Below are 14,186 nucleotides of genomic sequence, written 5' to 3' on the forward strand. Positions count from 1 at the left end.
GCTATAGCTTGGAGAGAAGGGTATACGTGTGTGTGGATTTCGGTCATAAACTTTACATCTTCAGGCAGAAAAACAATTCCTCAGTAGGTTTGAAGAATGGAGAATATGGAGGGAGATAAACCACTAAAAATTGTGGGTTGGCAGTAAACTAGTTCTGAACCAGATGAGCTCTGATTTCTAAATTGAAATTCTGTGAGACAAGTGTTTACTCATGTGATGAGTTGGTATGCAAAGTAAGGCAACTGACTTTACAATTGTGAATGACAGTGTGTTCCTTGTGAAAACAAAAGATTTTCTGCATGAAAATTGTGCAAAATGCAGAGAATTGTGTGTAGTGTTTTGAAAAAAGTGTGTTGTAAACCTGCAATTTGAGTGTAAAGCAGGAATTGTGCTTGTTGTTTAGCAGAATTGGTTCAGGGGGTTGGTGCATCAGTTACATGTTGTAGTAATTGTGTCTGAAGTACACGTAATTGTGTGTAAACAATTGGAAAAACTGTAATGTAAAACACCATGACCACGTCTCCAGTCATCATAATGACTTACTGTAAGCCTTTTTTTGTTCAGTGTTACCCTTACTATAGACAGTATAGGCCTACAGAAGTGCACTGTAAAATATTTCAGAATATTGTTTTTATATAAAACAAACAAATACCAAATATATTTTACTGTATTTTCCCCACAAATACAGTGTACACAGTGTTCATCCCAACCAACATCAAAGTTGCAGATAACGTGGTCTACTTATGCCATCAACAGAAGTATTTACAGTAAAAAAAAAACAAAAAAAACAGCTATACTGCATTCTCTTTTCTGTTTTGGTCTGGCCAAGCAGTGGGGGAAATGTTACCTTGCATGGCGAATCCAGCCACAAAAAGCATCAACTGCTATAGCTTGGAGAAGGGGTATATGTGTGTGTGGATTTCGGTCATACATTTTTCATCTCCAGGCTGAAAAAAAATCCTCAATAGGTTTGAGGAATGGAGAATATGGAGGGGGAGATAAACAACTAAAAAACATGGGTGGGCAGAAAACCAGTTATGAACCAGATGAGCTCTGATTTCTAAATTGCAGTTCTGTGTGAAAGGTGTTTACTCATGTGATGAGTTGGTATGCAAAGTAGGACAACTGACTTTACAATTGCGAATGACAGTGTGTTCCTTGTGAAAACAAAAGATTTTCTGCATGAAAATTGTGCAAAATGCAGAGAATTGTGTGTAGTGTTTTAAAAAAAGTGTTGTAAACCTGCAATTTGAGTGTAAAGCAGGAACTGTGCTTGTTGTTTAGCAGAATTGGTTCAGGGGGTTGGTGCATCAGTTACATATTGTAGTCATTGTGTCTGTAGTTCAAGTAATTGGGTGTAAACAATTGGAAAAAACTGTAAGATTATATGTTAGGCACCTAGGGTTTGAGAGTAACGTAATTTCAATTATCTATATGTCCTGTACATGTTTTTGAATCGACAATAAAGCTGACTTTGACTTTGATTTATATTCAATCCAATTATTTTTGTTAAGTAAACTTAATTGAATTTTGTTGGGAAACCCTGCACTGTAGGGCGAAGCAGTGGCGCAGTAGGTAGTGCTTCGCCTTACAGCAAGAAGGTCGCTGGGTCGCTGGTTCGAACCTTGACTCAGTTGCCGTTTCTGTGTGGAGTTTGTATGTTCTCCCTGCGTTCGCGTGGGTTTCCTCCGGGTGCTCCGGTTTCCCCCACAGTCCAAAGACATGCAGTACAGGTGAATTAGTTAGGCTAAATTGTCCTGAGTGTGTGTGTGTATGTGTGTGGATGTTTCCTAGAGAAGGGTTGTGGCTAGAAGGGCATCCGCTGTGTAAAAAAGGTGCTGGATAGATTGGCGGTTCATTCCGCTGTGGCGACCCCGGATTAATAAGGGGCCTGAGCCGACAAGAAAATGAATGAATGAATGACCCCTGCACTGTTAAAAATGAGCAGTTTTCCGTATTTTGCAATTCATATTTTAATTTTTTATTTAAACCCCATTTATTGATTATTTTGATTGGCTTTATGGGACCTTGATCTTTTTTCCCAAAAGCTTTTAACCTTAAAAAGTTAAAATACTTTTATTGATATTTTCAATAGTTTAAAGTGATATATTGTCTGGGTTGGTGTTGTATATTATGGAACTGAAACCTTTTAATAAACTGCCAGTACGTTTTCTGTTATTTTACAGGCTTATTTCTCTATATATTATTTATTATACATAATAATATTTAAAACTACTAAAATATCAATTAAAGTCACTTTGTTAAATGCAGAATGTTAAGCTGACCATCCAAATGTGGCAGCAGAAATCGAGACTCATCAGAGCAGGCAACGTTTTTCCAGTCTTCTATTGTTGTCTTCTGCTGCTGTAGCCCATCCGCCACAAGGTTGGGCATGTTGTCTGTTCAGAGATGCTCTTCTGCAGACCTCAGTTGTAATGAGTAGGCATGAGCCAGTATGAGATTCTGATGGTATTGTATGATGACCTTGGATAAAAATAGCACGGTTTTGCGGTATTGTGATTACTGCTTTCAAATATATTTTTTTTAAATGTCTGGGTAAAAAACAAAAACATTTTCCCCTTCTAAACACAATATATTTTATAAAAAAAAAAAAAACATTTAAAATATTTTGGAGCAGTAAACATGTCAGGCTAAATCATTCAAATGAATTATTGACTTCTGCTGTCTGCATTTATTTCAATAACAGATTTTTTTTTTTACAATTAAAACAGCATGTTTGCATATCTTTTCTGCTGGAGATACTGTTGTCCTAAGTGAAGTTTCTCAAACTAATTTTGAGAGGAGCACGTGATAGGATTGACTACAGCTGATCCCTATCACTAATCACTAACTAGCCAATCGGATCACTCTAAATTCTAAATTCAATATAAATATCCCCCCCCCCCCACCCCAATATCCCTTCTCCCTCCTCCTCAGTTTGGGCGACACAGTGGCTCGGTGGCTAGCACTGTTGCCCCACAGCAAGGAGGTCATTGGTTCAACACTAGCTGAGCCAACCGATACTCTCTGTGCGGAGTTTGCATGTTCTCCTTGTGTTCGCGTGGGTTTTCCCTGGGTACTCCGGTTTCCTCCCACACTCAAAAACTATGCAACAAAAGTTAAAGTCACAAGCACTTACTACAAACTAGCACAACTAGTGATCTATTTTGGGAAGCTATCGAGAACTACCAGATCTCATATCCCTCCAAATGCTTATTGACCAGGCGGGAGCCTTGGGCTCATCTATCACCGAGCTCAGGGTTCTCTCCCGGGACAGCATGCCAAACTAGCTTAAATAGTCAAGCATTATCTAAGTGTGAACTCTTGAAAAAAAGTTAATAAAAAAATCATACACATACCTTAGGAATGGAATGCAGAAAGTTTTGACTGTTTTAAAACCTCGACTTTTCCCAAACCGTGGTATACCTTGAAAACGGTTATCGTCCCATGTCTAGTAACAAGTGGTTATTTGAGTTACTGTTGCCTTTCTATCAGCTAGAACCAGTCTGGCCACTCTCCTCTGGACTCCGGCATCAACAAGACATTTGGGCCCACAGAACTGCTGCTCACTTGATATTTTCTCTTTTTCGGACCATGCTCTGTAAACCCTAAAGATGATTGTGCGTGAAAATCTCACTAGATCAACAATTTCTGTAATAATCAGACCAGCCCGTCTGGCACCAACAACTATGCCACGTTCCTAATAAAGTGGCCAGTGTGTGTATATTACAATTTATTTAAATTTTACTGTTATAATATCACAAAAGCAAAATGACTATACACCCATACTGAAGGACAATAAAATAACTAACGTTATCTTAAGATTTTATGATTTAATTAGCTATGTTTTAGCAGTAAACTACATATGATCTTAAGAACTTAAATAGCTTTTAATCGCAGCATTTTCTTCCCACACCTTGTCATTACAGCAGTCAGTGGCCGGCTGACTTCAGATCAACAACTTCTTTACAGTAACAACAGTCAAAACGATATTACGCGAAGCGTTTAAACTGACCCGAGAACAGCGCTTTAGTGCCGACCGTTGCACTTCCCAGAATGCACCTCGCTGCGCAGTGACGACAATAACAAAACACAGCAGCAGGAGAAACAGCATTAGCGGAGCCTTACACAACCCTGCGAGAAAAAAAGCTCGATGACAAAACTCATATCTTATTACCAGCCCTCCTAACCTTAATCTCTTGAAAGATGAAGCTCTAATGAATTGATCCCAGCTCGCTCTGGATGAGTTCGCGCGTTTTATGGAAATTAAAAATAAAGGCCCGTGTTCGGAGTGATGAGCTTTAGCCTGTTAGCCCGACAGCTTCAACCTCTAGCTGACAGAAACCTCCACATCTCGCCTAAAAACAACCTTTTAATCTGCATTAATGCAGACAATGGACTGAAGACAACCCAGGTAAGACAATCTGGAACTGTTTTTCTTCTTTAGGTTGTAAATGCTGACGTTAACAGTCAAAAACCGAATAATTTAAAACACAAACGACGACTTCTGACTCAAAATATAGATAAATAATGTAGTGAATGCTGTTGAATGAGAGTTTAATGGGGGTTTTCTTTATGTAATGTGATATTGGTGAAGGTTTAGTGCTCTGGTGATGGTTTGAGAGATGTTTGGTTATACTGTCAACCACCCTAAACAGTAATTAGGGCCTTTGCAAGAACAAAACAAAGACTTGTAGCCATCAAAAGTTTCCTGTTTGCATGTAAACAGAGAGATGTTTTAAGAAACAAGTAGTTTGTGATCTAAGGGATCATGAACTATTTGAACGCTGTCAATAAATATTGAAACATAACGTGTAGTTAACAAACAACAACATATTTTATTAAAATATTTTCTGTCAGTTTGTTCACACTTTTTTAAAAAACATTAGTTATCCATGTGGTTCACTCCAACCACGTGCTAATTCCGTGTATGCATGCTAACAGTTGTTATAATGCATCATGTCAAAGTTTTCACGCCCGTTTATGTGGAATTAGGCCACAAAGGGTCTTCTAGTTTGTTTTGATGGTGTTTACCCACAGGCAGAAACATGAGTCATGACTCAGACTAAATATTCCCAGAGTTGGTCATGCTGATCCGTGTCTTTTTTACAGCTCTAACAACTTTATAGCTCCAGGGATTAATGCAATATTCATGCAATAATCTGAAAAGCTTTTTCTCTTTTTGTCATGGCCTGAAAGAGGTCTCTGATCACTGTGATTAGCTGGTTATCTGGGGGTTTTCCAGCTTGTTATCTACTGAATAGTCATGTAGCCTTGTAGATTATATGTGCTTGTTTTTAAAGGTCTTTTTGGGTGGTAGATTTAAACATTTAAAGGGACATTTCACCCTAAAATGAAACTTTACTCACTGTTTATTCTTCCTCAAGTGGTTCCAATCCTAGTTTCTTTCATCTGTTGAACACAAAAGAAGATATCTTGAAGAAAGCTGAAAATCTGTAACCATTGACTACCGTAGTAGGGAAAACAAACACCATGGAAGTCAATGGTTACAGGTTTCCAGCTTTCTTTTATAAAATAATCCTATAATGGTTTGATAAAATTAAAGAAATTCAAAATTGTCGTTTTTTTGGTTGAACTGTCCTTTAGAACCAAGACATGGTTGGTGTTTCGATACTCATTATGATTTTAAAGTCATAATTGTAGATGTTTGTAGTAGGACAGAAAAGGAAAAACTAAACATTTTTAAAGTGATTTGTTTAAAATGACTTATTCCGTCTTTAAAAAATATTTACTATGTCCTTAAAAATATTTACAACTATTTTAAGGATTAAAAAGCTATCAGGTGATGTTATAAATGTTTGTATTGCATATTCATATTATTGATATCATATTATCATAATATTGAAGTCCATTAGTCCTAATAATCCATTAGTCCATTAACTATTAAACTAACTAATAAATTAAATTGCTGCTTATTTTTGATAATATAATCATGGCATATGCTGTAAACAGTGCTAATAAAATGTTTTTGTATGAATATGTATACCCTTTACACTCCTAATTTGAATGTTTTATTAACCTGTTTTTATTCATTTTATATTTTTAGCTCATTATTATTATTTTCTTTAAACTGTAAATGCATTAGCATCAATTGTAGTTTCTGATGTAACTTAATTTCTGTGCATTTTATTAATAATTTGTTCCCCCTCAGACAGCCATAATTGACTAGATGAACAAATCAAGCTGGAGGCAGGCTCAGCGGAGAATTCAACATGAAGTTGTATGTGTTTCAAGTCAACAATGGAAGCACATTAACGTTTGACACTGAACTTGCTGTCCAAACGTAAGTTATCAGCTTTCCTTTGAAATGTTATTGTTTTTAAGATAATGTAGTGTGAGCAGTTGAAATTTGAGGCAGTTATTTGTTTTATGGATCCATTATGTATAACTGTTTTACACAACGTATTGTTTGAATAGCAATGTTTATGCATTAGCTTTTCACAGCAATCTTAAATGTATTAATAAAGTTAATGCTTATAAAATCGTGGAATAGAAATGTCTTAGCCTTTAAAGTTTTATAAAACATTACCTTTGTAAATGCTTGGAGAATTTTTAAAAATTATTTTTATTATTTTATATTAAGGCTTAAGGTTACAGTAGATTTGTATTTATTTTTGTCCTGAAAAATCTTGAAATTAAATAATAAAGTTAATATTTGTCTGCTTTGCATGTTATTTACGTATGTGCATATTTTTGCATAAGGCACATTGACTGCATACAATCGAAAAATATTTATATATACATTTGAAGTCAGAATTATTAGCCCCTCTTTTAAAAAATTTTTCAGATTTGTTTTTTATATTTCTCAAATGATATTTAACAGAGCAAGGGAATTTTCACAGTATGTCTAATAATATTTTTTTTCTTCTAGAAAAATATCTTATTTGTTTTATTTCAGCTAGAATAAAAGTAGTTTTAAATTCTTTAAAAAACATTTTAAGGTCAATATTATTAGCCTCTTTAAGCTATATATATTTTTTTTGATGATCTACAGAACAAACCACCGTTATACAATTACTTGCCTAATTAACCTAACCTGCATATTTAACTGAATTAACCTAGGTATGCCTTTAAATGTCACTTTAAGTATAGAAGTGTCTTGAAAATATCTAGTAAAATATTATTTACTGTCATCATGGCAAAGATAAAATAAATCTGTTATTAGAAATGAGTTAATAAAACTATTATCTTTAAAAATATGTTAAAAAAATTTCTCTCCGTTAAACAGAAACAGAGGAAAAAATAGACGGGGCTAATAATTCTGACTTCCACTTTGTTTATTATTTATTGTTACTAGTCTCTGAAAAGTCACATTTTTTCATCGTTTCTCTGTACTCAGTTTGTCTGTAGATTTGCTTGTTAATTGAGCTGTGATTTGTTTTATTGGTCGACTAAAATGTAATGTGTTGTGCTTTATGCTCTTTTTGTTTTTTAGTGTTTTGGACCTTAAACATGCCATTCAGGCCAAATATAAAATTGCAATCCAGCACCAAGTGCTGGTGGTCAATGGAGGGGAATGTATGGTGGCAGAGAGGCGGGTGTGCAGCTACAGCGCTGGAACAGTGAGTAACAAGCAAAATCACACCACAACAGTGCTTATTTAGAGAGTAGTGTATAGTTTCATATTTACCAAAAAAAAATTCTCAATATTTTGGGAGACCTTTTAATAACCATATTTAAGCAATATATTTGCTTCTTGTTTTTGTGCTGGTGCCTTTGACTGATTTGGCTTGTTGTGGATTAAGAATATCACACTGAAGATTGCTCTGAGATAACAGAATTTAAAAGCATACAAAATAAAGTATTGATGTATCTGAAATTTAACTGACTGGATAAGAAATAGCTAATTCATTAAAACATTTGAGATTCCATAAAGGCTCTATTGCTTGTGCAATATTAAGTAACTAAATACAAAACCCATGAAAGGATATTTCTGACCTTCATAACTTGAATTTTGAAAGGTCATTCTACCATCTACGTCCTTATAGACGTATAGACATAAAAGATTTTTGTTTGTTATTTGCAAAATTGAGTGAAATACACTACTGTTATCTGGAACATTGATAAATGTACATTGAGATATTATTATAGACATATAAATGTTATACACCTAAGCATGGGTATCGTAAAGGTCTTAACGGTACTACTACTTTTATCAATACTTTTCTTTTCTGGCAAAAGTCGGGATCTTTCTTGGTTTATTGTGGTCCCTGCCATTGAAAAATACCTTTTTTTTAGTTGCAAAATGCTGTTAAGTAATTTGATAATGTTTATGATTTTTCATTAACACATTCACATAAATGAGTTAACTATGTTTTGGGAGTTAACAACGTAAAAGTAAGCATGGGAGTTAACAACGTAAAAGTAAGCATTTTTAAAAATAATTTTTTAATAAGAATATTTAATTATTGGACTATATTTGTAAATATAGCTGATGTAAAAAAATTTAATGTGTAAGATTTATTTAGGCTACTGCAGAAAAAAAAAAATCTGTTTTCATTATAACCGAATGTGTGTGTTTTTTAAACTATTAATATTTTACAAATTTAGAGAGACCTTATGTGAATGACTGCTAGTATAATGATGTGGATAATGTACCTTTACCTAGTTAGTCGGAAACTTTTCATTTGTCTTTCTGCAGTTAATGCACTATTGAAAGATGCTTAGCCAGATTGCCTGTGCTTCCGCTTATCCTAGAAAACAACTTGTTGTGTTTGTCGCAACGGGCATTGTCGCTGTCCACTCGGGAAATGCAACCCGTTTGGTTGTCTCCACCACTCCGCAAGCTTACGAGCTGTGTGCGCGCACGAGTCTGTGTTGCGAGCTATTTGTGTGCACATAGCGCGAGCCTCCACTGAGCGCGCACGCACATAGCCGAGAACTGTTAAGGCTTTTATGCCTGACGTGCTCGCTGTTGTACTATTGGTTAAAAATACAAGCATTTCTCTTTTAAGATTGCCAATTGTGCAGACGAGTATCGTAAATTAAAAATGGTTGGTCAGTTAAATTACGCTACTGTAAGTAATGTTTATTCAGCAATAATTCTCCAGTACCGATAGCAGAACCGTTAAGGTCAGAGCTTACCGTTCAGAGTTTCCACAACCATCCTCATACAGACCCCATTAATTATGTACTCTTTTGTGAAAGTACTGTTATAATACTGAATACTGAAAGTTATTCACACCCCTGGCAAATTCTGACTTAAAGTGTTTGTTAAAATGTAAGTTAAAGCTGAGAAATATTTGTTCCACAGCATCATCTTTTTATCTTTTAATCTTTTGGAAGAATTTCCAGATAAAAAACTGAACAAAAACTTGCGAGTTGAATAAAAGTAACCCTAAAAAGTAAAAGTAAGTCAGAATTTGTCAGGGGTATAACTTGATTGTCAATATTTTTCTAAATATTCAAAAAGTCATAAAATTTTACATATTATAGTTGTATTATTATAACTATTTAAAATGAACCTAAATGAATTAATCTTAAAGTAACTTGATGCCTGATTTTTCTCTCTTTTCCTTTTCAGGACACCAATCCAATCTTTTTATTCAACAAAGAGATGATTTTGTGTGACCGAGCTCCAACCATCCCCAAAACAACCTTCACCATTGAGAATGAGATGGAGCTGAAGGTGGAGGAGTCCCTTATGATGCCTGCCGTCTTTCACACCGTCGCCTCCCGCACTCAGCTGGCTTTGGTACAGTCCAACTTTTGTACTGTGCCTACCTAATGAACAACTTCAAAGAACCCAGTTTTACACACCCCTGTTCATCCACAATGCAAATACAGTCAAAGCAACGTATCCTTTTTGTAAATGGCGGAAGGTTGAATAAAAGTGTATTTTGTATGCAAATGAGATCTGATGCTTTGCATTTTTTTTTAGGAAATGTTTGAGGTTGCCAAGAAGCTTTGCTCGTTCTGTGAGCGTCTGGTCCATGATGAACACCTTCAGCACCAGGGATGGGCAGCCATCATGGCCAACCTGGACGACTGCACCCTTTCCTATCAGAAACTCCTCCTGAAATTTGACACCGCTTACACAAATTACCAACAGGATTTCGAAGACATCAAATTAAAACTCACCAAGTATGTGATTGTTTGACTCCAAATGCCTTTTTTTTCTTTCTAGATATAAATAATACAATTATTAATGTATATTTAAAATAGAAATAGATAATTTTTTTCTAAGTTTGAAAGTTAGTTACTTTTGTGTTTTTGTTATTGTAATTGAATAGATTTGGATGCAGATCCATCTCTTTTTTTCCATTCACCCCTTTTAATTATTTATTTTGTTATACTGATTTAAATGTTTGTATACTTTATTATACTATAATTGTACTACAAAGAGTCATTGAGCACTGGAAATATGCTGTATTAACATAACTCATTATTGAGTCATATCATATCAAACATATCATTATTATATATTATTATATACATATTATTATTATTATTATTGCTTTCACAAATATTGTGGTCAGTACGATTTAAGTGTTTAAAAAATTTCTTATCACCAAGGCTCATTCTGTCATGAACACTCTTGAGATTTGGGATGGTAATGAATATGCAAATGGCACATTTGATTTGAGATTTGATTAGGAGATTTGCCATTTGATGTGTTTGGTCTTGGCTGTATAGATCTGCTACGCTGCTGCTTTTATTATGGCAGAGCAAGACCAAGACCTGCTACTGCCAGTATATTCACAGACATGCTGTCTGAGAATATAATGTGCTGCTGCTGCAAACATAATATACATGTAACTCCCGTAGCAGATCTAAACACAAGTGGAGCTGGGGCGGATGAGGGTCAAAAATGCACCACAGCTTAAACAGCGTAAAATTACGCGGAACATTTAGACTGATGAGGAGCAAGCTCATTGGCTGCCGAGGTGACAGCAACCAAGCTCCTGCGCCATGTAGTTATTGACGCAGCAGCAGATTAGGTGACCTATCAGCCAGTGCGTGCATAGTTTCATGCCAGAAATTTTACTTAGATATTTAAAAAATGCAGTTATATTTTAATAAAAAAAACAGTTATATTGTAAAAATTATTTAATTTAAAATAGAATATTTATGTTTGAATATAAAGTTTATATATATATATATATATATATATATATATATATATATATATATATATATATATATATATATATATATATATATATATATGGGCAATTCCATGCAAATGTCAACCTTGTCATAAAAAATAATGCAGTTTTCACCAAAATAGAGAAACCGTTTCTACATTTTTTGTGTTAGTGAGTTTTTTGCAGTACTTTAAAAATACTCGTAAAGGTATCTGTCAGTATTTCAAACTATTATATTTAATTTGCCAAAATCACACAAGTGGCAATTTCACAGCTGTCACATCCATAACGGAGATGTGTCACATCCATAACGACACTTTTTCTTCATAAATGCAAAAATGTCAAATAAAATAAAATCAATCATTTTAATTCTATTGTGAGTCGACTCATACCTGTTTGATGAGCATTGTGTCTCTTGGGTTGTGCAGTTTAACTGTCAGAATTTCTAAATAATCTGTTGTCGACTGTAAATTCGCAAACTTTTTTTGTCACATCCATAACGCATGTTTATTTTCCTAATTTAAAATATAAAACATGTTTACATATTGATATTTTTCTGCTCCCAGAACTCTGTGGTGAGCTGTTTTTGAAAATATAAACAGAAGTTTCGATATAATGTCAACATATACTTTCTGTGTAAAATTATGTTTTGAGTTTTTACTGCAAATGTCACATCCATAACGCTGGAATTGCTGGAATTGCTCATATCATATATATATATATATATATATATATATATATAATTTTACATTTTGATGTATCCCTGTCATATCAAAGCAGAATTTTCACAATTATTACTCCAGTCTACATGATATTTAAAAAAAACTGTAATATACTCATTTGCTGTTACAGAAATGTAGATTATTTTGATATTATCAATGTTAAAACAGTTCTGCTGCTTAATATGTCTATACAAACAATGATGACAATTATTTAATTAATGGGATGTAATAAAAAAAAACAGCTTATTTTAAAATAGAACAATATAAATGTATTTGCTGTCTCCTTTTAATGATTTAATGCATCTTTGATTAAAAAAAAAATCCAATAACAGACTAATGAACTAGTGTATTCAGTAGTGCATCAGTATTAATCAAGTGTCATTGATTATTTTGGTCAGGCTTGGCATTGCTGTTTCAGTCATGGCGAAGATTCCACTACTGGAGTGTTTGACTCGGCACAGCTACAGAGAAAGCCTGGAGAAATCCAGCTCCCCTCGCCCGAGAATCATAGATGAAGACGATGACGTTGAAGATGAAGAAATAGCAGAAGCGTCCACTCGCTCTCCTGCCCTCTGTCCTCCTGACAACCTAAAGAATCAAAAGTCTCCTTCACCAGTCTCTGCTTCCTCCCAGGCGTCTTCCTCTCCTCAGGACAGACTGAAGAGCAGCTCTAGTCTGAAAGAAGCGTTACAGGAAGAAGAGGAGTCTCCTGAGAGGATGGCCATGCCCTCTTTTAATGTCACCCTTTTGGATTGGATCAATGTTCAGGACAGACCTAATGATGTAGAGTCAGTTGTAAGGAAATGTTTTGACTCAATCAACAGGGTGAGTAATCAAACACTCATATTTACCATGAAGTAATAATAATTAGCAACAATCTTGATATTTAGTTGATCTAGCAATGTAATAAGCAGGATAATGATAATTGCAACACTCCAACTACTTAAAAAACATGTAAACTTTGCACATTTCACTACTTGTGTGTTTGCTGGACAGTCTTTTACTGGTACTAAAGTTACAGCAGAAGCCCCTTTAAAGAATTAAAATGAATGGATCAGCTGTGATCACCGTTGCCGTTTATCAGTGTCACTCATTGGTGAACATCGCTAGAGTGTTGGAGCCAATCACTGCCCTTTCTGTTGAGCGTGTGACCAATCATAGGCATTTAAAAACTCGCTTGACAACACTCAAAAAGCAAGCAGAATAATATTTACGTTTGTTTATTTGCTATAAATGCTCATGTTGTTCCATGTACTTTGGTTTTGTTTGATACATTTTAAAGTACAGTTTATTTATCTGACTGCTTGTAGGGCTGCTCGATTTTGGGAAAATCATAATCACGATTATTTTGGTCATAATTGTAATCACGATTATTTAAAACGATTATCAGTGGAAGTCAAAATTATTAGCGCTCCTTGTTTTTTAAATAAATATTTCCCAGCTGATATTTAACAGAGCAAGGAATTTTAACAGTATTTCCTATAATATTTTTTTTCTTCAGGAGAAAGTCTTCTTTGTTTTGTTTTGGCTAGAATAAAAGCAGGTTTAAATATTTTGAAACCTCTTTTAAGGTCAATATTATTAGCCCCTTTAGGCAATATATATTTTTAATTGTCTGCAGAAGAAACTACTGTTATACAATGACTTGCCTAATTACCCTAATTGAGCCTTTGAATCGCACTTTAAATTTGAATGCTTTTATTTAGAAAAATATCTAGTAAACTATTATTTGCTGTCATCATGGCAAAGATAAAAGAAAGCAGTTTTTAAGAAATGAGTTATTAAAACTATTATGTTTAGAAATGTATTGAAAAAATTCTTCTTTCCATTAAACAGATTTTGGTGGGAAAAGGGTTGCTAATATTCAGAAGGGCTAATAATTCTGACTCCAACTGCATATATGCAGTTATTTCCCTACCTGTAAATAAGGAAAGATAAATAAATACAATAAAATAAAAATATGAAACAAACTGTGCTTTAAGCATCTTCACTGTAAGACAAAACACTAGCTACAAAAGTCCTTCAGCCAATAGCAGTGAGGGATTTTCTCATTGTTTTTTTTATTAATAATGATAAAAACAGGCGGCAGCAGGAATATTGCATGTCACTTTAATGGTTTTGCTTTCACATGTCATTTGATTCTCAACTCGTTTGTTTATTACACAAATGATGGTTAATATGAATAATCACTAAACACCGCGTTTTTACCCCTGTTTTACCATTAAAGCACTCGCATTAAGATGACTTTAGATGTAATCTTATGCAGTCTTTCACGGTTTTAAGAGCAACAAATGTGTACAACTGGAAAGGGGGTGGTAAATAATGGAATAATCGTTTATCTCGATTAATAGTTTTT

At 34.3% G+C, this 14,186-nt stretch overlaps 1 protein-coding gene across 2 annotated transcripts in view; it reads left to right on the top strand.

Annotated features, from left to right (window-relative positions):
• Positions 1-4,078: 4,078 nt before the first annotated feature.
• The window catches only part of rb1cc1 (RB1-inducible coiled-coil 1), a 36,618-nt gene continuing 26,510 nt past the window's right edge, over positions 4,079-14,186 (top strand). For both annotated transcript variants that reach the window (XM_087309973.1, XM_087309974.1), the window contains exons 1-6: positions 4,079-4,414; positions 6,173-6,304; positions 7,457-7,583; positions 9,545-9,715; positions 9,902-10,104; positions 12,229-12,655. In XM_087309973.1, the coding sequence (XP_087166099.1) occupies positions 6,234-6,304; positions 7,457-7,583; positions 9,545-9,715; positions 9,902-10,104; positions 12,229-12,655 (999 nt within the window). In that variant the 5' untranslated portion in view covers positions 4,079-4,414; positions 6,173-6,233. The remainder of the gene's footprint in view (positions 4,415-6,172; positions 6,305-7,456; positions 7,584-9,544; positions 9,716-9,901; positions 10,105-12,228; positions 12,656-14,186) is intronic.

Source organism: Danio rerio, chromosome 24, assembly GCF_052040795.2.
Source record: "Danio rerio strain M-AB ecotype USA chromosome 24, GRCz13ab, whole genome shotgun sequence".
Taxonomy (NCBI): Eukaryota; Metazoa; Chordata; class Actinopteri; order Cypriniformes; family Danionidae; genus Danio; species Danio rerio.